This window comes from Gymnoscopelus braueri (genome assembly GCF_963280865.1).
Source record: "Gymnoscopelus braueri genome assembly, chromosome: 9".
Lineage (NCBI taxonomy): Eukaryota > Metazoa > Chordata > Actinopteri > Myctophiformes > Myctophidae > Gymnoscopelus > Gymnoscopelus braueri.
This window is the reverse complement of record NC_137610.1, coordinates 37581613-37606534: the sequence shown is the minus strand read 5'-3', so window position 1 is coordinate 37606534 and position 24922 is coordinate 37581613. Positions and strand designations below refer to the sequence as shown.

General features: G+C 40.9%; 4 protein-coding genes across 4 annotated transcripts in view; 2 read left to right on the top strand and 2 right to left on the bottom strand.

Annotated features, from left to right (window-relative positions):
* Positions 1-5073, top strand: part of has3 (hyaluronan synthase 3) — a 13096-nt gene extending 8023 nt beyond the window's left edge. The window contains exon 5 of the mRNA XM_080438700.1: positions 90-5073. Within this exon, the coding sequence (XP_080294826.1) occupies positions 90-1019 (930 nt within the window). The 3' untranslated portion in view covers positions 1020-5073. The remainder of the gene's footprint in view (positions 1-89) is intronic.
* Positions 5074-5212: 139 nt separating this feature from the next.
* chtf8 (CTF8, chromosome transmission fidelity factor 8 homolog) lies at positions 5213-7883 on the bottom strand. The gene is made up of 3 exons (XM_080438701.1): positions 7670-7883; positions 6652-6775; positions 5213-6139 (listed from the first exon to the last, which is right to left on the bottom strand). The coding sequence occupies exons 1-3, from the start codon at positions 7687-7689 to the stop codon at positions 5882-5884; spliced, it is 402 nt and encodes a 133-aa protein (XP_080294827.1). The 5' UTR covers positions 7690-7883; the 3' UTR covers positions 5213-5881.
* A 68-nt stretch (positions 7884-7951) lies between these two features.
* On the top strand, positions 7952-19405 carry utp4 (UTP4 small subunit processome component). Its single transcript, XM_080436785.1, has 17 exons — positions 7952-8065; positions 9104-9275; positions 10336-10524; positions 10718-10802; positions 11077-11166; positions 11941-12152; positions 12834-13005; positions 13307-13398; positions 13491-13587; positions 13729-13793; positions 14028-14150; positions 14328-14487; positions 14877-14983; positions 15143-15238; positions 17423-17608; positions 17914-18024; positions 18171-19405. Exons 2-17 carry the CDS (start codon positions 9117-9119, stop codon positions 18285-18287), a joined length of 2061 nt encoding a protein of 686 aa, XP_080292911.1. The 5' UTR covers positions 7952-8065; positions 9104-9116; the 3' UTR covers positions 18288-19405.
* On the bottom strand, positions 19327-24527 carry dnaaf4 (dynein axonemal assembly factor 4; the record flags this gene model as incomplete). Its single annotated transcript, XM_080436787.1, has 10 exons — positions 19327-19418; positions 19561-20511; positions 20918-21023; positions 21155-21308; positions 21394-21503; positions 22084-22229; positions 22617-22803; positions 22914-23047; positions 23131-23278; positions 24405-24527. 9 exons carry the CDS (start codon positions 24525-24527, stop codon positions 20402-20404), a joined length of 1218 nt encoding a protein of 405 aa, XP_080292913.1. The 3' UTR covers positions 19327-19418; positions 19561-20401.
* Positions 24528-24922: the final 395 nt, after the last annotated feature.

Sequence of the window (24922 nt, the reverse complement as noted above, 5' to 3'; positions counted from 1 at the left end):
TTCTCTTCTCTTCTCTTCTCTTCTCTTCTCTTCTCTTCTCTTCTCTTCTCTTCTCTTCTCTTCTCTTCTCTTCTCTTCTCTTTCTCCAGATCCTCAATAAGTACGACTCATGGATCTCGTTCCTAAGCAGTGTTCGGTACTGGATGGCCTTCAACATAGAGCGGGCCTGTCAGTCATACTTCGGCTGTGTCCAGTGCATCAGCGGCCCGCTGGGAATGTACCGCAACTCTCTGCTTCAGCGCTTCCTGGAGCCTTGGTACCACCAGACCTTCCTGGGCTCCAAGTGCAGCTTCGGCGACGACCGCCACCTCACCAACCGCGTGCTGAGCTACGGCTACAAGACAAAGTTCACAGCGCGCTCACAGTGCCAGACTGAGACGCCCACGCATTACCTGCGTTGGCTCAACCAGCAGACGCGTTGGAGCAAATCGTACTTCCGTGAGTGGCTCTACAATGCCCTGTGGTTCCACAAGCACAGCCTCTGGATGACCTATGAATCTGTGGTCACCGGCTTCTTCCCTTTCTTCCTGGTCGCTACCGTTATCCACCTGTTCTACCGAGGGAGGCTGTGGAACATTTTGCTGTTCCTGCTGACGGTTCAGCTGGTCGGGATGGTGAAGGCCACGTATGCCTGCTTCCTCCGGGGCAGCCTCGTGATGATCTTCATGTCGCTTTATTCCCTCCTCTACATGACCAGCCTTCTCCCTGCCAAGATCTTCGCCTTGCTCACCATCAACAAGGCTGGATGGGGCACATCGGGCCGAAGGAAGATCGTGGTCAACTTCATTGGTGCTGTGCCCGTCACGGTGTGGGTGCTCGTGCTGCTCGGGGGAGTGGCCTACACAATTTATTGCGAGACGCAGGAGCCATTCAATGAGACAGAGAAAGCGTTGTTGATAGCGGGGACGATACTCTATGCCTGCTACTGGGTCATTTTGCTGGTACTTTACCTGGCCATTGTAGCCAAGCGCTGCAACAAGAGAGAGGAACAGTATCACCTGCCATATGCAGAGGCGTAGGTATAGCAGCAAGACCCTGCACAGTGTTTTACTGCTGTGTAATTCTAATAGGGTTCTGCTGACCTGTGAACTGATAGCTACAGCCGCTGGTACAGTGTGAGTCCTATTATCCAGCAACACTCTCATGCCTTTATCATGTCTTTATCAATGGTGCTAAAAAAAAAAGGTATTTGATCCTATGAGAAGCAACTCTGACCGACCGACTTAACTCTGAGATGATCGGAGAAGTACATGTCTCCTTCTTACATCACACTGGTGCTTCACACTGCAAAACCAAACTGAACTGCGTCCAGGCAACACAGTACTGGCCTGTTCATGCACCTGTGCTGCTGGAACTACGCTCAGAAGGACCATAGACAGTGCAGTACAGTATATGGGTTCAAGTTAGCTGTGCAATCTGTGACAAAATAGTACAGCAGTGTTGGTGTGGTATTGGGCTTCTCGTAAATATAAAGCACACATCACACCAAAGTGAGCTAATGGACATTGACCTCAAATGGACCTACAGTACTACAGTGTCCCTTAGGTCACTTGTGCTCTCTTTGCCTGAGATGAGACAGTGCTTTAATGTCATATTCCTCTCAAAATTATGAAATCTCTTCAGTTTCACGTGAAGATAAAGAGATAAAACTGGCTTGAGAAAGTGTACTAACTGACAGTGTCACTAAATGGAATGGATCCTCAAAATGAAAGGGACTTTAGGGAAGTTTCCAATAAACCAGCTTTGAAAAGAATGTGAAACTGTCAAACTAGAGAGCAGTTGAATGTAAAAACAAACTGACTTTGTCATGATGAGACTGCGATAGCTTGAATGGTTAAGCCTAATATATACTGTACTATGCCATACGACCCTGTTGCTCACTGATAATAACTTATTTTCACTTAGACAACGTGATGTGATCATACAAAGATTATTTGAAAATCAGTCATTTTCAGCGAGCCATGCGTTCATACGATGAAGCATAAATTATGCTTCAGGCTCCAGATGAGACTCATGTTCTGAGACATTTACCTATGTAGTTGTCATTGGCCACAAATGGCACAATAACCTCCAACAGTTGTATTTTTGTAATGCAGTTATCATTTATCAATATAGACAATCTAACATTTCTACACATACGGTATAACATAGTTATATTTTTGGTGCTGTTGAGCAGGGTCAAAAAGTGGAACTAATGAGGTCATGGTCTCATTATCAATATACAGGAACCTGTGACAAATTATGGTTCTATTCAGCGATCCGGTGTATTTTTCTACAGGCACTTTTATAGATTGTGAAGGTGCCAAATCATGTTTCTACAACACCTGAAATTTTCATTACTGGACACAGTTGTATAACTTAGAATATTTGTGTCCATTTTTCATTCATTCCTTCATTTACACTGGTAAGACTGATGACCAAAGAGAAACTTTCTGAAGTGAGCAAGAACATTTTTAGAAACCCTGCCTTTACATTTTCAAGTAATGTGGCCTCTTTCACAGCGATGGCTTTAGCAATGTAATCTTTTCATCAAAATTTTGCATAATTCCAAAACATCTGGGATTCTATTAACATTTCAGGCGGTTCCGGTTCCTGTCATAAATGGCATGTTTCAAACAGCACGTAATTACTTTTCCATGCGAGTCCCATTTTGTTTTATCAAGCTTTAGCATATCATAGTATAGTGTCTACATTGAAACTTCATTTTTGTTTTAGTCTGTGGAAGTTTCCACCATTGTGCTAGATATGTGTATACATTTTTATTTCAAGCAGGGCTCTCTAAGTTGATACTTGAACATGCAAACAAGACACAAAAGATAAATGTTTGTTTACCGGGTTAGTTAGTTAGTCTTTCTGATATAGTCGACCAACAGTGGAAGTTGTGTTACAATTACGATGGAAGATTTCCATCTCTAGACATAGAGATGGGATTTTTCCTAATTCATTATGAATTCTTTCTTTTTTGGGGGCACAATTGTCCCATTCATACCAAATAGAGAACTACCCATTACCAAGTGACTTCCTTGTTTCTTCCTTCACATGTCCTTTTTCCAAGTTAATAATAACTTGTTTATATTTGCAATTTATTCCATGTTCTTCATTGTGAAAGAAATGCATTTTCAAGAAACTGTTGGAGCAAGTGTGGAAAAATGCCTGTGACAAAAATCTACAATATACTGTATGGACGTGATGTCTTGTGCTGCACATGTTGAAGCTGATGAGGCTTCTGTTCTTCCATCGTTTCTTATCCCTTGTGTCAGTGGGTTCACTGGAGGTATACGACGTGTTGGCCTCTGGCAGCAACTGTTCTGCTTTGCAGCATTTGGTTTGGCTGTGAATCAACTTCTTCTACTGAGCAGCTAAAAACTGCATCCTCAAACTTAACTAGCCACAGGCATTAAGCCCCTGACATGGTGTTTCAAACAGTTTAATGTGGGAGGAGGAACCAAGGAGAATATAAACAGAAACACAGTACCCTGTCCTGTTCATTCCACACATTGAGACAACTGGACACTGTATAGTCTCATTTGTGAACAACTTACTGTAGATCTTCAGTCAATATACTCAAACTGCCAATTTCTCTCTTAAACCGTCAAATGCAGTCGGAGGCAACCCTACATAAAGGTTTATCCACTTTTCTAAGCTGACGTGAATCTTTATGAAACGGTGCAATATATAATGCATTTTGCTAAGAACATACAATTTGTAGTACTGAAATGAAAAGCATTTTTCTTTTCTACAGTATATTGATTTCCTTACGGTGATCACTGACTGGATGTTATAGTTTTCCCAGCTTTCGATTTTGTAGGCTACTGCATCACTACAAACAACCGCATATCTGGCCTTTGTAGATCTGCATATGGGAATCCTTCCGCTCGGTACCCCTAAATAAAGACCACATGACTTTTCTGTATCTTCCTTCAAACCAGCATGAAGTCATGTGAAGAAAAGAAAAAAATAACTCCAGGTAAAGGACCTTAGCCTTGAATTTTTCCAAAATGGTTTTAGGCATGAATTTAAAAACACGTTGACTGTGTGCTGGTGCACATTATGTGTGAGCTGTTTGTGTGTTTGTGAATGTATATTGAGGAGGTACCTGAGCACTGAGGAAAGGGAGGAGTTTTCACTGCAGCTGAATGAATTGGTCCCTTCAGTCAGCACAGTGCAGCAGTGGGTGGGGTAGGGGGGTTTCTATGGTCATAATATGTCAGCATGGATGCGGGGGTGAAGGGAACCACCCTTATCAAACACTCAACATACTGTAAATATACACTGCAGAAACCAGTAGAGTAAAGAATTCTCAAGAACTGAGCTAAACGTTGAAAATATTTATAATCATACAGCTGCCTGTTCTAGTCTGGTCTTATCCAATTCCATGTATGCTATGCTCGTAATGAAATGAATGTGTGCAATGCTTCTGTTAGCAAGCATATGTTCACTGATATAAGTGAAGTGCAACATATCAATAGAAAGAAGGGAGGACTATTTTCCTGACGCACTCACAGTTCAAGTGGAGTTTGCCCAAGCTGCTTGCTTGATTCCTATCCTTGTCCATCTGTTAGCCATGTTAAACGAGCACCTTTTAACACCAAATCTGATGCGGGACTGGGGCAGACCTGCATTTCACCAAGTATTTTCAGGGCGCTTGCATTGAAAGGGACTTGTGTCAAAATCAATTGTCAATCACAGTGTCTGTGATTGCCTCTGACATAATGGAAAAGCTCTCGTGAGACTGGTTTGGATATTTAAGCTTTATTTAATTTCAGATATTTTTATTTCGACGTGAACAAGACATTGTTTTTGTCACAGAATTGTTGAGCCAAGCCAACCAGCTCTGGTAGCTTACCTATGAGGTTTACATTTCAGAAATATTCTAAAAGTAATATATTTTGTGTACTGTAGATATGAAAAATATTCTGGGGTTGGGGGGGTTACCTATAATTGTAGCACAAACTTGGAGGATCTGTACACAAATAATGGTAGTAGTTTAACGTTAGATTATGCTTACAAGAATATCAGTGTTCATTTCAACAGTGTTTGGATGCCAATTCTCAAACCGTACTAGTTTAAAGAGATATGAGAGTATGTCAATACTTACTTCTTAGAGAATGTTGGAATGACAGTTCATGCTATGAGGTGCAGCTCTATAATATTCCCAAAATTAGGTACATTCCTTTCACAGCAGACTGCACAGATAAAACAAGCAACAGGATATGGCAACTCAAAATGTATTAATGTACACATTAGACAGAAATTAAAGAAATACGGTTTTGTACCTAAAGCATTATTTTCAACATTTACAGTCATTGAAAGCCTGTATGTTGTTTTCTTTCTGAATAAAGACAATGTCATATTCTTATTCCTACTTTGTATTCAATTATCCTTACCCTATAAATATATGCAGAGCTCTGTTCCAAAAGGGATAGCCATGTTGAAAAGCATTACTTTATAAATAATCTTAATACCTCTGCTGACAAATTAGCAATATTTTGGGCAGGGATGTAATTGTGTTTTGGGGAATATTAAATGGCTAAAACACTAAATCTCAAGACAAATTTTATATAAAGGGAACAGAGAAACCTGATATTTTAGAGAGAAAGCTTCATATCTATGCTCTTGGTTAACCCAAAGCATTTCCCCTCCACGGTCTGTAGGAAAGTAATCTGCTGCCACCTAGTGTCAATGTCCTGCACTCACCATGGAAACTCCACATTACAATTCCAGCTTTAACTGGGCAAGCCTGTTGTCTCACATACAGAAGATGTTGTTTGTTGCAGCACACCACAATATCAGGCAGGCCCACCAGCAATACAAAACGTACCAACCTATCAACACTCTACTGCACACAGTCCGTTTCATTGTTTCTACCTCCACTGTGGCGCTACACCTTCTTAGGTACATTAGTAATGATAGGTTTGGGGCGCGTCTTAAAAATGAGCTTCCTCTTGACGAGGGCAGAGACGGAGTAAGAGGTGGTGGCCGAGTCTTGCTGTTCCGTGTCCATGGGCTCGCCGTCGTCATTGCTGCTCCCAGCATTGTGCGTGTGGCCAGGATGTTTACTGAGGACAGCAAAGGGTTTCTCCAGTTTCACCATCTTCCCATACAGGATGTGATGCCCCACAATCAGTATTGGCACCCCCTGATAGCGGGAGGAGAGCAGAGTGAAGAACATACTACCGTACATGATGGGCGATGGGACAATAAGAAGAGAGAATGGAGGGATGATAAGGAAGGTGGCAACTTAGTAACAACATCAGGGGTTGACACTAAGGTTTCAGAGACACTTTCCCGTCAGCCAAGTACAGGTCATGTTCTACTTGCCCAAAGGTCATGCCCACTTGCCCGAAAAGTAAATCCTCCATTATAAAATGATAGGTAAAATGTATGCTTGTAGCAACAAATTAATGTTAAATCCAATCGATAATTGCCGAGTGGCGACAGTCATTTTGAAAAACAGAATTAGTGCAACTGCTAGTTGTAAAAAGCTAGCATTGTTCGTCATGAACAGCCAATAATATTTAATGAAGACGGAATGCACTTGCCTGTCGGGCAACCTGAAAGCAAACTCCACTTGCCTGAACGTTTTATTTACTTGCCACGGGCAGCCTGGCATCCGTTAGTGTCAACCCCTGTACAGGATGTGTTTATTACCTCCTTGGTATAGAGCATGTCTCCCATTACATTTCCAGCTAGTCCAGAGTCCTGCCTGGACACCACCTCTCCCTGAAGTTCCACCAGGAGCCACTCTGGCAGGCTCTTACCGTCCACACTGCTCCTACAGGAAGGTAGGACACAGCACTCTGTCATGGATTCAATGGGATCAACCTACATAATGCTTAGACGTTAGACTTAGAACAGTATTGCAATGCAGGATGATTTCTACTGCAGGCCTACAGGTGTAAGACAAGACCAAGACACAGAGTGAGTATACAGATACAGATATTGTGACATTTTATAATGAGCATTAGTGAGGACCAACTATATGAATATATGATGATAAACTTTATTTCAGACACAATAGGTCCATATAAAAAACAAACAGATACAACACAGAGATAGCCTGAGAGTACCAGACTGATTTCACTCCATAAAGCCCAGATCAATTCAAAACATAAACATTGCCTCCAGTGTTTCCAGAAGCATGAGGATTGATTGATTGATTGATTGAACACTTTATTAGCAGTTTGCAAAAAAAAGCACAGGAAAGTACAGTTCAATGCAAGGTCTGCTAAGAGGATTTTAAACCCAAGAAAGCCTATGGCTTGTTTCCATTGGGGTCCTTTGTACTTGTACTACTACTCAATTCATCGAAACATAAATGACAGACAAATATACACTACTATGCAAAACATCATATAAACAGGAATACCTTATCAGGAATACCTTATCAGTCTACACATGAATCTAAACATGATAAACTTCCTAAATACGGCATGAAAGGTGGATACATTACTGGTCACAAACATTTCACTTGCACTAGTCCATCTCGGGAGCTTCAGCAATGGGTGGATTTGAAAATGGGTGAAGTGGTCCTTCACTTATATGTAATAATAAGTTAATATGATATATGTTTCAGGGCTACAGGGCCCCACGGCACAATTATAATAAGTGAGATTTTAGATGACAGATGACAAACAGATGACAAAAGCGATATTTTTGACACTCTTACCGTACAACTATTTGAACCATAGTCCTGACGTGTGATGATGAAGATCTTTGAAGGTGGACTGGTTACTATAACTTACTGCTAAAGTACAGTAGAAACAGCCAAACAGCAGCAATGTATCTGATCCTGGCCTCAGTCAGCGGTCTGATAAAAATGATATTATTATATTTTCTAGACTAGAATACAACAGTAATGTAACGTCGCTGTGTGACTTTCCCGCCAGCTGGGCGGAGTTTGTAATGGTCACGTTCGTGACGAGTTTCCGGGTTCGCGCACAGATTCACATCCGGTTCAAAGTGCTCCAACGTGGTGTCGGTTCTTCTTGTTTTCACGCATGGATCTGGTTGCTGTGGAAGTTAGTAAGAAGTAAAGACATTTCACATTAAAAGGCTTCGTTACGTGAGTATAAACGCTATGAAATAAATACCGGTAATAGCCTCACATATATAGTTGTCTGTGCTAAGTGTGCTTGACTTTAAAGAGTGTGTATTATTTGCTAGCATTAGCAGTAAGTACCCTGGATCACTGCTTACAGCAGAGTGATGAACACGTACCTGCAGTGCTGGAAAAAGTACTCAAATGTTTTACTTAAGTAAAAGTATCAATACTGCTATGTACAAATACTAGTCTGTTACAAGTAGAAGTCCCATATTCAAAATGTACTTGAGTAAAAGTACAAAAGTATTGACATAAAAATATGCTGAAGTACCAAAAGTATAACTACTCATTGTGTAGAATGTCCCATTTCTCAAGTTTAGAAAAATATTTTTAAAATAGCATATCTACAAGCTCGCAAGGCATTGTGAGCTTGTAGATCTGCTATTTTCAAATGGCCTAAATATCTACAGCACAGGGCTGACGTGGTTAGTGTATTTTGTAATAATCTAAATCTACAAAATAAATTGTTACTTAAGTTTTCATGTAATTGTAGCGGAGTAAAAGTACAATATTTTCCTCTGAGATGTAGTGGGGTAAAAGTAGTGAACATTGTAAATACTGAAGAAAGTAAAAATACTTAAAAATAAAATGTACTTAGTTACTTTACACCACTGAAGCACATTATACCTGATGGAGAACCACATGTTGATGGTTGATACACACTGTAACATCCTGGGTGTTACAGTAAAGCTGCAATCCGAAGTACAAACTTCTACCTCTTATCAAGAGAGAGAGTCACTGTGTTTGCCCAGGGGAGATGGCTTATGGGCTTGAGGTTGTACTACTTGTCAACCAGTACATGTCCTATCGGACACCAGCAGGGTCTAAATTGATCAATTGGAAGAGTAGGGAGACCACCCCCCCCAACCACAGATGTACTAGTCATATTTTATTAACATAGTCTTACCATGCAGATTGTTTAAAATAACTTACATTTAATACCACATTAACACTAAGGATTTGACTGTACATTATACTTATAAGTGTTTATTTTCCTAGATCGGTGACAACGATGGGTGAATTCAAAGTGCACCGGGTGCGCTTCTTTGACTACATGCCCAGTGCCATCAGAGCCATGGCTTTCAATGCTCACACACACAGGCTGGCCCTGGCCCGAGCTGATGGCTCCGTGGAGATCTTCAACTTCAAAGATAGCTACATTCAAGAGAAGGTAGGAGGAACCAGATGACAAGATGTCACAATATTTCACATTTTAAAATAATGTAAACTTCTAGAACAGTGATTCTCAACCTGTGGGCACTGGGCCGTCAGGATATTGCAGGTGGGCTGCCAAATAATTGGCTCTTTTATATTGATAATATAAAAAGTCTAGGTAGGTTTTTCTTTAAAACCTTGAGAAATGTGTTTTCATTGCGATACCGATAGTGTACTACGTTAGTTCTATTGATCCAAGCTGGAACACAATCAATTGAAGGATCATTAAAATAAACATGTTGTGAAAATGCACGCCCATCTGACCACCATGGTCAGACTTGAAAATCTTGAAAGTGTTTGTGGCCCCAGATCCAGACAATGTTGGGAACCACTGCTCAAATGGCCCAGACTGTTCACATCCTCGTATGAGAATCCAATGACTTGAGCTCTATTTATCACACATTTTGCCTATAATGGCACGTTAAAAGTGGTTAATAATGAGTAATATGAATTGCTTTGCGGCATTAACCACTTGAACCAAACATCGCTATTGTGGGGGGAGCATTCGTCAAAGATAGCCGATCTACAAGTAGATCGCTCATCGGCATCGGCTATCTTTGGCGAAGTGATTTGGTGTAGACGGAAAAGAGCACACAAAAGGAGTTGCAACTCGGGTCCGTTTCACTAAGACCTAGAGGGTTTAACCCATTAAAACCGGGAAAGCATCGGTGTCATTTTAGATTTTTGCGTTGTCTATTTAAAAATGGCAGATATACAAGCTCACAGCGTGTCACTTCGTGCCACGCTGCAAGCTTGCACATCTGCTATATTTGAACATTTTTGAAAGATCTTTGAGTTGACATAGCCTGTTGCTCGTTTTATCTGTGCAGTCTGCTGTGAAAGGACTGTACCTATTTTGGGGATATTATAGAGCTGCACCTCATAACATGAACTGTCATTCCAACATTCTCTAAAGAAGTGTGGGAACTACTGATTTTAGAAGGCATTTGTAGAAGCTTCAGGTCTTAAAAGGTTCATTAACGGCAGGTTTATTGTGCAATGTGCTTGTGGTTCAGGTGATCCCAGGGCAGGATGGCAGGACCGTTGAAGCTCTGTGCTACGTGGGAGGGCGTCTGTTCAGTGCTGGTTTGAATGGACAGATCACAGAGTATGACCTCGAGAACCTGAAGCCCAGGTACTCGGTGGAGGCTTATGGAGGACCTATCTGGACCATCAGCAGCAACAGCCAGGGGACACACTTGGCGGTCAGTCAGTCATCGCATGTACAGTCCACTGCACTGGATGGACATTTCATTTAACCACATGTTTAATATTTGTCAGTTTAATTTCAGTTTTAGCGCTAATGTACTAACATCTGTCAGACTTTAGTATATGACCTCATTGCCTTGATAGTCTATAATAATGAATAAATGTACAATTATTTTAATGTTTTGGCAGATTGGTTGTGAGGATGGGACAGTGAAGTTGTATCAAATACTGGAAGAGGACATTCAGTTTGAAAGAGTCTTGGACAGACAGAAAAGTAAGTATATAAAAGTAAATTCACAAGCATGGTGTTTGAGCAGAATAAATTGTATTGTTTTACATTCATATTGCGTGCATGATGCTAAATATTTTCCCATAACATGATTATATACATGATCATACACAGATTAAATGATTAGAACGGAAAATGTTTCTTAATGAGGACGTTACATTTTCTTGGTTCTTGTATACCACATAATGTTTAATTTCTCTTTTTGTGTGTGTGACTTTGTGAAATTTCTTTAATTTAATTAGTTTTGATGTTGTCCTAGGTCGTATTATCTCTCTGTCTTGGCATCCTTCTGGAACACTGATGGCTGCTGGCATGATGGACATGATCAGAGTCTTTGATGTTAAGTCAGGTGAGCTCAACAACAAACTGCAGTGGAATAGGATTGGTCTTAGCAGGGCTGGGCAGTGGGCACTACTTCCACTTTGGCACTTTCAGTAGCCGTTCTTTTAATGTTGTCCTAGATTCAACAGTGGTGTCCAAACCTTTTTCAAAGGGGGCCAAATTAGAAAATATGAAAACACCCTTCATTTCGGTTTTAGGGTTAAGCAAGAGCTAGAGAAGGTGCTGCCATCCTGAGGCGAAGGAGGAAAATGCAACTTTCACTTTTATAAATCTTTTTTTTTTTTTGAAGGTGCAGGCAGGCCGTTCATAATACAATTTAGGAATGAAGCCAAGGGCCGTATAAAATTTGTCCTCGGGCCGCAAATGGCCCGCGGGCCGGACTTTGGACACCATCTTAGATATAATAATAATAATAATGATGAATTGCATTTTTATGGCGCTTTTCTAAGTACTCAAACTTACTCAAAGCGCTTTACAATGGTTCATTCATTCATACATACAGGGGGAATCAATGTGGTTCTTATCCAGAGAGCCGTTCACAATTGTTTCTACCAACACATTACACGCGTGCTTATTGCAGTTAATTAAACACAGAGCAGTCCATTTGGTTACATTATTTTGTACACTTGTCTGGAGTTGTCTAATCTCACAGCGGACTTCCTGATGTCATTGTCTGGCCACGCCCACCTTGTGACCACGCCCACATTATTGTCCCCCTATGTCATTTTCCATGCCAGCACCCCTGCCTGAAATACTTTGCTCTTTTTACTGTGTTCTTCAGGCCACGCCACCCACAGGCTCCTGGTGGACAGAAATGTCGGTGCATCCAAGAACATAGAGGTGGTGGTCTGGAGCGTGGCCTTCCTGTCCGACCACACCATCGTCAGCGGGGACTCGGCAGGAAAGGTCCAGGTGTGGGACGGCCTCTCTGGCACGCTGGTGAAAACTCACATGGTAACCAAGTGGGATGTCCTGGCTCTGGCTGTCTCACAGGTGAGCATGTGATAATTGAAATGGCCTTTGAAATGCAGACGATACAGTCTGCACTGTTATGGTTATTAACATGGTGATGGTTTGTTAAAGCATTCTAAGTTTTAAGTGTAGTGAAGCAAATACATTTTCTATGGAAGTAGGCGGCAGTCCTGCACAGATTGTGGGATTGGTGATCAGAATCAAACTTTATTGTTACATTACAAGTAACTTGGGGGAAATTCTTAATTGTGCAGGCCCATCAATGCAGTTGAGCAGGTGAGGCGAGCATCAGAATTTTTAGATTAGTCATGCGGTGTTCGAGTTCATTGGTTCTCCTGGGGGATTAAACATTTAAATAAAGCTTGCATTGTAGAAATATGCCCCCTAGTGGTAAACAGGTGGTGGTGAAAGCGATTCACTCCACTTACATTTATCTGCACCATAAGACTCCAGATTTTAGACTAGTATTTTGTGAGAGAATGTGTATTCATGTCTTCCTTGACTACCCTGGCGGTCCAATTTTGGGCATGTCATTATAGTTGAATTTTTTTATAAAATAAATTCTACAAAAATAGCAGATCTACAAGCTCACACGCTTTGGGAGCTTGTAGATTGGTTATTTTTATTCTTGTGGGTAAGGTACTAGAAGTTAGGCTTATATTCTCATTAAATTCCTTGTTTGTGTAAATGTGGGACCAACAGGATGAGAGCAGTCTAATAGCTGGGACATCAGAGGGCACTGTAATCCAGTTCCAATTCCTCCCCCCAACCATGGGCCAGCAAGACAATGCATGGGTCAGAACCAGGACCTTCAAGAACCACACACATGATGTCCGGGCCCTGGCTCACACTGAAACAGCAGTGGTCTCTGGAGGTCAGTATCAGAAATTTGCTATCCATTTGTAGGTTGAGGATATTAATGGGAGCTGCCATTATATTGCAAATGTACATGCCTCTTTTGTATTTAAGTGACAGTTCAGTACAGTAGATGAATAATGTACCAGTGATTACATTTTTCCTTGGAAAGGATGCCAGGAGATAATATTGTTTAATCAATAACACATTTCAGGTTGTAAAAGTTTTTTTGTTGCATTGAAATCACTTTATTATGGGGTTTTCATTTTTCCAATAAATTGTGGATGACTGGATGACTGTCAGCACTATGTCTCCCTCAGGGATGGACACTCAGCTGGTGGTGAGACCTCTGCTGGACAAAGTAGAGAAGAGGACTGAAGAAGCAGCGCTGCGCAAAATCCTATTCCCCCATGTAAGTATAGAATAGGCAGGAAAAGTCAACATCTCCTGTAAACCGATGTTATTCCATAATGACTTGACCCTTTCCTACAATCTTCCCCGTAGAGAAGCTTGGTGTCCTGTGGGAAGAAATCAGGAATGCTTCTCTTCCAATTCCCTGGCCATCTAGAGCTATGGAGAGTGGGAGAGAGTGATGGACATGGTGAGGAAAAACACACATGCAGCAGAGGGAAGTGAATGGGCAGGCCATCATAAACCCTAGATATTCATCTGCATAAGTAGTAGGTCTGTATTTCTTCCTGTGAGCATCGGCATTTAAATATTGTGGTTTATGTGTTGCCAGGAAAGCCTGGAGACAGTCTACCTGTGAAGAGACAACCAGAGAAACTCATTCACCTGAAGAGAAAGGTCTGTACTCGGCTCACTTTATAATCCTGACATAGTCTAACCTTGTTGGACCTTTTACATTCCAAAAAACACTTGAAGTACTTAAGAAATGGGCAGCAGATTTCTCCAGATGTTTCTATTTTTGTTTTTACTTGTTCTATACTTATTGGGGTGTTAGTCTATTGATATGTTCATATTTGAAACATTGAGAATATTGAAACCCATAAATCATTGTTTGTGATGTGACCCCCTCAGGGAGATGACCATATTTGCTCCAGTTCTCTGTCTCCGTGTGGAGGCTGGTTAGCATACTCGACTGTCTCCAGTGTTCGCCTTTACAGAATACAGTACGACAACAATAACATCAGCATCAATAAGGTGAGACTGACAAACCATAAACTGCATATCCATAAAGTCTATGTCTAAATTGGCTCTTTATCCATATACCTACTGACCAGCATTTAAACACTGAGTTTGGAATATATTTGGTGCATATCAGTGTATGTACTATTCTACGGTACAGTGTGTGAGCTCTCTCTCTCTTCCTGCCTCTAGGTGTCCAAGCTGCCAAAGGTCCTTCGCTCTGCCCACCAGCTCTGCTTCTCCCCAGACTCCTCCAAACTCTTTGCGTCCTCTAGCCAGTCTTCAGTCATTGTTGTGGCTCTCAGCCAGTCGGAGTGCAAGTATTTGCACACCCTAAAGCCAACAAAGCAAGGTGAGACACTCATGCGTAAGGCAACATTGACTGACTTGAATTTACGAGTGTGTGTTCTAAGGCTGTCAATGAATATTCTTTATTCGAATATTCCTTTGAATATTGAAAATAAAAGTGTTTGACTATAAAAATTAAGGTTCAAATTAAAATAAAATAACTGCCGCGTGAGTTCTCGCAAGACTCTGGACGCATGTAACCTTAAACAGCAGCTGGTCTCGTGAGATCACAGCCGTGTTTGAATTAAGTCTTACTGCATACATTATTTTATATTAAAAATGATTTACATTCGATAGGTTTGAATGGATCGAACCCACATTTTAAAAGGAATATTCGAAAGTCATTGTTGGCCAATTCTTACAGCTCTAGTGTGGGTCTCTTTTTGTCCCCAGGCTCAAAACAGGCAATTCACCTGATGTTTGCCAGTGAGGATGGAAAATGGCTAGCTACCGCTAATACTGACTGCCACATCCACGTCTACAACCTACACACACAAAAGGTGAGTTAAGACTTAATAGTTTTTACTCTGTACCTGGGTTCATTCATACTGATTATGAGTGCCTGTAGTTCATTCCTTTTTATACAACAACTACAGTAGTGACCCTTCACTCTCTGTGTGTGTTTGTGTGTGTGTGTGTGTGTGTGTGTGCGTGCACAGCTTCATTGTAAAGTTCCAGCACACAGCTCCTGTCCCACTGCTATGGCTATCCACCCCACAACAGGCAATCTGTTCATGGTGCACGCTGACCAACAGGTAAACACATTCAAAATCTGCCATTTCAAAAACATCAATGGTTTATTACCAGCTGTAACAGCGTGGCTCGTATTGTTTTCACTTTGTGTCTTGTAATGTTCATGTCTGTGGACAGATATTATTAGCCAACGCAGTAGCATCACAAGTGTGCTAGGTGCAGTCACAAAACATTACAGGTGTGTAATGGGCACCAGAAATAGAAAATAAACTGATACTGGCTAGCTTATACCATTTGTTTCCATTAGCATTGCTAGAAATCGCTAACAGGCTTCCTGTGGAAATGTCTCTGTACCCGTAGTGTGTCTGAAGAAGAGCTCTGGCTCAAAACTTCACTCTTTTGGTGGATGCCGAAATAAGTCACTTGAGGGAGCCACAGTGTTCGGACCTTGTTTGATGTCAATAACCGTGGTGCCAATTAATAAAAGGATTTTCACAACATATTCTCATCCCAACTCGCCACATTTGACCAATGTGAGTTGGGAGATCAAATGTGATGAGTTGGAATGAGAATGTGACACCTCAGGCATAATGTGGACCATGTGGAAAACACCATTAACACATTGAATGCCAATCGCGTAGATCTACGCGAACCTATTTAAAGCCGCAGCGTGCCAATCGCGAACCGCCGGTTCGCGTTGATTTTTTCCCAGGTGCACTTTTGGATTTTTTTATCCATTTCCGGTTCCGGTTTGAAAACCGGAAACAGAATTATTTGGGATCCGGTTTTGCCGATCGCGTCGGCCCTCGTTCTAATGACGAAACTGAAACTGATTTTTCTCCTTGTAGTTTTTTCTCCTCGCATATCACTGTTTAACGTAATCCGCTCTAACTACAACCATGGAGCTCCGTTTGACACGTGGTTTTCACTGGTAGATTCAGTGAGATGTTGCCGATGTATACAGACAGTGCACAGCTCGATCTTAAGGATTTTAACAAGGTCTATGGCGACGTGAAAAAAACAACAATAACACGTTGGCACTGGTGAGTACATTATGAGATTAACGTCTGGCATGGAATGTGTTAAAACATTGAAAACAAGTTAAAAGCATTTACACGGAAGTGGGGTTGAGCCCGTCAAGTGCACCTGAGCCAAGGTGTCCACCAAGGGGAGTTTCATACCGATGGGGTGGGAATCAGTTAGGATCATCATCGTAGGCATGGTACACGAAAGAGCATCTTCGGCCAAAGCCATCTGACCAAGCGGCCGTTGAGAGCGGACTTGATTTCAATTGTCCGGTTTTAATCAGCCATTCCTATCCACTGAACCAGTGCAATCTAGATAACATTCATAATTTATATTTAGTATTATTAATAATAATATAATGAATTAATAACGACTAACAACTACAACAATCTAATAAACAATATTATTTTGGACTAAATAGACTACAGCCTATTTAATTAATAAAGGCAAAATGTACAATATTCACAGTGGACATACTCTTGCTGCACATTCACACCAAATGGGGAAGAGAGATTTTGAGGCAGTGTGCAAATGCAAAGTTAATGGGAGGAGGCGAATTAAAAGTGATTTCACTCCAGGCAACATGAAATGTGGCGGTGAAATGAATGATCACAATTTCTCAACTTGAACGGAAAATGTGCCTGTAGGGGTAAACTGAAAGCCTATCAGATTCATGCTGACCTCTACATAACAGCTCTTGCTTTAGGTGCCTGTGGACACTCTGGCCAAGCCACTAGTTAATCTACATATTGTAATGAAAAGATGTAATGGAAAACTGACAAGCCATGGCAAAGGGAATCTATTTAAGTGTTTTGCTGGTTAAAAGATAAATGCCACACTTGCTGCAGGGTATAAATGGTAAATGGTGCATTTGTATAGCACCTTTTATCCAAAGCACTTTACAATGTGCCTTACATTCACCCATTCACACAGCGGTGGCAACCATGCAAGCCACCGGCATGCTCATTGGGAGCAGTTAGGGGTTCAGTGTCTCGTTCAAGGACACTTGGACAAGCAGTCATGATCTGCCAGGAATCAAACTGGGAATTCCAAGACGGCCGCTCTATCTCCTGAGCCACTGCTGCCCACAAAAACAAAGCTTCGGTAGCTCATATGTCCATCACAAGAGAACTTGTAAAGACGAAAGAAAACCACGTTTTGCACTATTCAAGCAATCGTACAATCCTGTGATTGTTTTCCCTTTTCTTTCTGTCCTCTAGATATTTGAGTACTCCCTAGCACAGAAGGAGTACACCGAGTGGAGTAGAAGACTCCAGAAACAAGGCCTGCATCCACTGTGGTTCCAGCGGGACACGCCCATAACACACGTCACCTACAGTCCCACAAACCCCGGCCACATCATCCTGCATGACCTTTACATGTTCTGCATCATTGACCAGAGTCTGGTATGTAGCTAGTTCACACAAGACACATCTTGTGTGAAAGATGTTTCACTTTAAAACATTTCTGGGGTCATTTTAATGTCTACTCTGGCTTTTGTGTGCACCCCAGACATACCTAAGTGAAAGTGTCTGTGGGTTTTATAAATATTGAACAAATTAAAAGTATTAACAAGAGCTTGTTACAAAATAACTACATTGGATCCATTGGAACATGGGTTCTTTTTTTTCTTTTTTTCTTAAAAATAATGATTTCCACCCTACAGCCACGACTTAAAACATGCCTTTTGTGTGTATCCTCTTCCCTTCAGCCTCTCCCTGCCGAAACAACTATACTATACAATCAAATGACCCTAAAGAGTCTGCCAGAGCAGGACAGGATCAGACAAAGCCATGCCTTCAAGATAAGCAGGCTCTTCCAGGTAAGAATATCATAATAAAATGGACAAAGAAAATCCTTTTTGAGTTTAGCAAACTAACCTATTATTTTGTATGTCTCAAATTATTTACAGAATGTAAATAATATATAGAAAACATTTACCAACTTGTATTTCCTTTTTTCCTGTAGCACCTGCTGTGTGTGAGCTTACTGGAGGACCTGTCTCTGGTGGTGGTGGAGCGTCCTTTATTAGACATTACTACTCAGTTGCCTGCACCGGTTCGACAGAAGAAGTTTGCCACCTAAAGGAAAAGAACGATACCTAGTTTCTTAAAGACAGTGGTGGTTCAGAAGATGTTGGAACTGGACATTATTGGACAAAGAACAACTAAAGCCTGAGTCACACTTAGTGGTGCATGGTTTACGCAACAAAAACGGCAGATCTGCAAGGTCACAGCCCTTGGCAGCACGATGTGTTGTGAGCTTGTAGACACTTAGACAACTAAGTATAACTCACCCTTTTTATAGAAAGAAGAAACTGCTGCGAATCACTGCCTAAGGCCCCGTTTAGACGACAACAGTCTCTAGAGAAAACGGCAAAATGAAATATCAGATATGCCGTCCGTTTAGACGGCAACAGCGTTATCAAGGGTTGAAACCGTAACAAAGTGAGACCACCTTCCAGAGTGGAAATCTTTTAAAACAATCAACCTCGTGTCTCTATGTAAACATGCAACACAGGGAAATCCGCGAAACGTGTGATGTCATGGTTCACGTCGGCTCTGGTGCAGAGCCGTAGAACCATTGTTGCCAGATTTTGTAAGAGAAATAAGCAACCAGGTCTATGAAAACAAGCCCAAATAAGCAACTACACTTAACACATTCACTGCCAGGTATTATTTAATTAATTCATCTGCTGATGCCAGCGTTTTTTACCTTTATATAGACGATCTTTGGAGAGCCGCAATGTGTACACGGATGTAAACAAAGAATGTCTGGGGGGTGGGGGAGGGTCTGGTCTATCCACCGGAACAAACATTTTGCAACCGCGATCGGCCATTTTGCTGCCATCGCCCGTTGAATAAGGCTTGTTTTCACCAAAAAAAGAAGAAATCCGACTAGATGTGTTTTTATACAACTCCTAACATAGGAGTGGACGGAAGGGACGTTTTTTGGGATGACGTCACATCCGTCCATTCCTTCTATCAGAGTCAAGGGATCATTCCTAAGTTGTGCTAGAGCACCCTCTTGTTTTTTAAATTGACGTAAATCTACATCAATGGCGGTGAATGTGTAGAAACAAACCCCAAAAAACGCAAACCCGCAACTACCAATATTTACGAGCAACTTTACAGCAAAACAAGCCCAAACTCTCTCATAATAAGCTGACCTGGCAACCCTGCGTAGAACCACGCTGCATTGGTATTCACCTGTTTCCTAGGCTGTGTGTTTTCCACTTCCTGTCGATTTGATCCAATGAAATCCAATGAAACTGGTCAGATGACCAATGATATCCAATGAAATCGACAGGAAGTGGAAAACACACAGCCTAGGAAACAGGTGAATATGTAAAAAAAACGGCTGTGTCAGGAAGTAGAACGGAAGTGATTCTATACGCATGCGTGACTGGTCTATCTGGCAGCGTGTCACCGCCACCTAGCCACCTGGCATGCACACTACAGCGTTTTCAATCACTGTTGCGTCTCCATCTAAAATACAGAATAAAAAGTGAGAACGCAACGGCACTTTGGCGTTTTCTCTAGAGACCGTTGTCGTCTAAACGTGACCTAAGACTGTCTGTTTGTGTGTTTGTTTAGCTTTTACTGCAGCACAGATGATTGCAGTGCTAATATACTTTTGAGAGAATGAGTTCAGTTTGTCTCCAAAATACCATTCCTGGACATCCCCAATAAACCGTTCTTTTGGTGGACCATTTTACCTGAAGAGCTTCATATCCCCAAGAGCACATCATCTTCACAACACCTGAAGTATATGTGGGCCCAGTGTAAAATACCCCCAAACACTGGCAGTGTCAGTGAAATTATCTAAATTATATATTATTGATATATGGCAATTTATTCTGTTTCCAAATCAATAAGTTAACAGGGGAAGACATTTTAGGCAACTCATACTGAGCCATTGTCAGTTGACATCACACTGCTTCCTTGCACTGTTTGATAATGGAATAAATGCAATTATTTACTGGAAATGCTTGTTTATTTTGGATTTTTTCCTTTTATAAGATGACATAGAAGCTTAAAATGATGGAATAGCAAATGAAAAACCTAGAAGAAATCAAGGTTTACTGCTTGTTGCAGTAATCAATTCGGTGTAATGTAGTCCCACGTTCTCCATGTTATTTGGGTGGATGTGACCAAAGATCAAAAGCCACCTAGTCACAGAACAAGTCTCAAAATGTACTATAGAACACTGTCACTTCCTTGAATAATGAGTCTGATTCTTTGAGCGTCTGCTTGTAGGGCTTCATTTTGAGGAGAAATCAGCAAAGCAGCTTGGTAATCCTGAAGGCCTGAAAAAACATTGTCCCAACATATTAGCTGGCATTATTATGTACAATAGGTCAGCAGGACAGGTGTGGTTACAGGACGGCTATTCTTGAGTTACTTTAGATGCATGTCATTATAGGTGGAAACGTTAAAAGAATTATCAGCAAAAATAGATCTACAAGCTCACAACTTAAGACGTAACCAGAGCTTATTCCCAAGTTTATATATGGTTAACTTGTAGAGCGGCAATGTTTGGTATATGTTGCATGACGAAGTGGCCTAAGTGGTTAATAACCAACTTCTTGGATGTCAAGTTATTTCTTCAGATACAGTATGTGACACTAAAATCTAGACATTTAGAATTTTTAATAAAGAAAGGAAATGAAACCGAGCATATTGTCTAGGAGCCTAGCTCCTGCTGTTACAAACCTTCTGTGTAGAGCTCCAGCTCACAGAAAGCCGTACCACGCCGTACGTATGCTCTCGCTCTGGCAGGTGCATTGTCAGCAACTGGGGGAGTCAGTAGATCAAGTGCCTGATGAAAAGGATTGGTGGGTGTATTCATTATTTATTTTCCAATTTGATTCACTAAGAATGCAAGTTGTGTTCTGTGATAGGCAATAAAGAGCAGGTTGACACACATCCATATATAGCTGCCATACAGACCTGGGAGGAATCCTCAATAGCTTTGTGAAGATTTCTTAGTTTCAGGTGACAGGCAGCCCTGTTTGAATACAAGGCTGGGATCTTTCTGTTCAGCTTGATTGCAAGGTTATATGCATTTACTGCACCCAGATAGTTGCCAGTTGAAAAATATTTGCTGTGGAAAAAATGGAGTGAAATAACTGATTATGCAAAATCATGCACGCATGGAATTTTTCTGCTCTAGAGGAGGCATCACGTACTCTCCTTTCTCCTTCAACCAGTCTGGGTTCCTCTCTTCCTCCTTCAAGTCTTTCAATTCTGCAAGGTCTGCACTTACTGCACGTCTTGCTTCAGCTTGCTTTTTGAGCCACTGTTTGAACAAAAGAGGTTCATATTTGAAATGATAAACTTCATGCTAATTTCATTCTGGAAAAGAAATGATGCATTCCAACTCGTATATAATTTAGCTTCAGCTTTCATGGTCAATTATGTGTGTAGATGGGAGTAATAGGACATCCGCTGTGCATAGACCTAACTCATTCTGTGCAAAAATAGATTTGGTCAAAAATGTGGCAGTATTTATCAAGGGCTCTCAAGTGTTCAACTTACTTTTTGACGGTTTTCCGTGCTTCACTGATTAGTGAGCACTGGGCAGATTCTTCACCTTGACCTAACCACTAAAATAATAGTAATGTTAAACTCCCTCACCCCATCTAAGTCTTGTAAAGTTATTTTATCTTTTACTTACCGTATATAAAGCTTGGTAATAAGCTCTGGTTACGTCTTAAGTTTGAGACATCTTTATTGGTTACCATAATTCTCTTTTTCATATAAGGAGAGCCTTCCAACACCCATCTCTGCATAAAACCTGCCAAAACCTTATCACGTAATCCTCTTTAAAACTCATGCAAGGATCTGCTGCCTGGCAAAGAAGATAAAAAATACCTCACCTCTTCCTCTTCTGGCAGTCTGGATTCTCTGAGGGCTGTGGGGAAAACTCGAGGGGTAAATTTTAGTTGAATAGTTCCAAAGGATCTCGGAGCAGGCAAATCCACCTGTCTTTTCTTGCCGCTTGCTTCTTTGCTGCTTCTTTGATCTGCATGCAGGGATATAAATAAATTAGGGCTGGGCAATTAACCGAAAATATATCGAAACCGATATGTAGAACCAATAACTGACTTATAATCGAGAAGTGAGGTTTTTGTGATATTAATAGATTTAATAGTTTTTAAATAATCAACTAAATGTATTGGTCTGATTAACCAGTTGACTCTTTATTATTCTTGAATTTACTAGGTGGTATTCAAAAATAGTGAAAATAGCATCACGATGTGTTGTGACTTGTGAGTGTGTAGATCTGCTATTTTCGCTATTTTCTTTTTTATAATAGTTAATTAATCGTAATCGAGGGAAAGGTTTGAAATATCACCCAGCCCTATGAAAGAAACCACGCAACTGTTAGACTACGTAGTGCATTTCTTACCACATTTGCCTGTGAGTCCAACTGAAGATGCATTTGTTTTATCCAAGTTGGTTCTTGGACTTGGCATTTTGACTTGGGGTTCTTTGATTGCATCTTTTTTCTCCTTCCATGCCTCCAGTTCTGCTGTTGCTTTCTCACGTTCATCATCTTTCATTTTCTGGATCCTGTCTCTCTCTTCCTGGTCAAGCTGAACACAATAATAATTATGATGATGACAATGAAAGAGGCAGTATTAAAAGCATATTGTAAATTATTGTAATGGCACAGAGAGCCCTGAATAGTCCATGAGAAACATACCCTCATCATTGTTTCCAATGCATATTTTTTTTCCTCTTGCCTTTTTGCAGCTTTTGATTTGGACTCCATTGCCAGCTTCTCCTGGTCTTTCAAGAGTGCCCTCTCTCTAATTTCTTTCATTTTCTCTTTATTGTCTGAAACAGGTTACCATGTTAACAGTGGCGATCTTTGTCCATTGGTCACAAGTACAATGCAGTAAAAGTGTGTGCTTACTTACAGTTACTTATCATAAGATGCTCCCACATTCTGTTGGTCCTCTTCTGTAGAATGATAACGGCAACGCCATTTCCTATCTTTGCAGTGCTTTTATCATCAATTATAGGTTCAAACAGGAAAGCTTCAAACAGGAAGGGTGGGAAATGGACCTGTACAAAGATGAAAGTTAAACTAAAGACTACATACACTACATTTATAGGAAGGGAAAAGTACATTATGAATTGAAATATCTGATTTGAATATTTATAATGAATTTTCTTTTCTTTTTTTGCATTGTTTAAAAACATGTAGGCTACATTTTAAATACATGTATGTTTTAAAAGCATTTACTTTAACTCAAGTAAAATGACTGAGCAACTTTCACTGAAAGGTAGGGTAGGCTAAGTGATATTTATTTTCTTTAATTAAAAAAAGTATTGTTAAATAGCTCTATATTCTGATTCTGACTCTATATACTCATTCCTATGGAGTGTTGTGTTGGTCTCTCCAGCTCCTTGTCTTTATTAAATAGAAAATGCATTTTCCGGTTGGCCCACCAATTTTAGGAGAAAGAACTCACACAGGTTACAGGATAAACAGGTGAAATTGGAAGTGATGACAAAGAAGTGAGCAGACAAAATTCGAACTGGAACACTATAAAATTCAAGCTGGTAAATAGGTAGCATACTCTCTCCTTATTGGCTGAAATTGGCAACCCACCTGAAAATGTATTTTCTGTAAAGAGCTGGAGTCACTTCTCCGTACATGTACAAAACAAACATATAAAGTGCTGACCCTGTAGCCCCGGATGTTAACTCGACATTACGAACCAGTGTGCACTGTATTAGTCCGTATTTTTCAATATATATGTGTTTTAATCCCGTCTGTGTCGGATTCTGTCGGAAGTTCCTGTATTCCTCAATGGGCGGTAGTGACGTGGCGCATCCGGTGAAAGCCGGTATTACACTCGATGTAAACAGGAAGTAAACGAGGAGAAAAAAAATGGCGTGCAGGCACAGACGGGATTAAAACACATGTCTATTGAAAAATACGGACTAATACATTGCATAAAGATTCCGAATGCCGAGTTAACATCCGGGGCTACCGGGTAAGCACCCTATATTTTGCATTTGTACATGTTCGGAAAAATACGGACTTTACGGGCGGATGTTCAGTGACAATGGGGGCCCAAGACGATCATAGATATGCAAATGTCAAAATCGATAACATACACATGATAGTCTTGATCCAAGGCTAGCTCTGGTCGGACTGTAGCGTAATAAACGATTACGTTACCTTTAGATATTCGTCTGTAGAAATTACGTCCACTTTCGCAATCTTCGTACCCTTTAAAGGTACATTTATGTAAACAGTGGATTCTGTCTGTGTCCATGAGTAGTCTTTAATGATCAATGGCATTTCACAATCAGCTCCAACAATTAAGGCGGATAGCAGCAAGTGAAGTAAGAGATGTTTCCAAATCTTTTTCGAAAATTTCTAAAGATATCTTTCAAAAGCCTTTCTTTAACCTTTTGGCGAAGAGTTGTAGTTCCAGGAAGCAACGTCGGGAAGTAATTCTCACTCGTGTTGCGTCTCGTTACCATAGCAACCACTGAGCGTGCACGCATGTTCTTCCATGTTCTTACACCTCCCCCCTGGCTACAATTTAGTAATATGCTACATAACATAACATAAGCATGCACTCTCTCTCTAGTCAACAAACAAGAACAAGTTGTAGTCACATACGGGTTGCAGAGAAAAAGAGAATGTAGTGCCTCATCAAAGAAACTGAAATGATGAATGCAGAATGAATT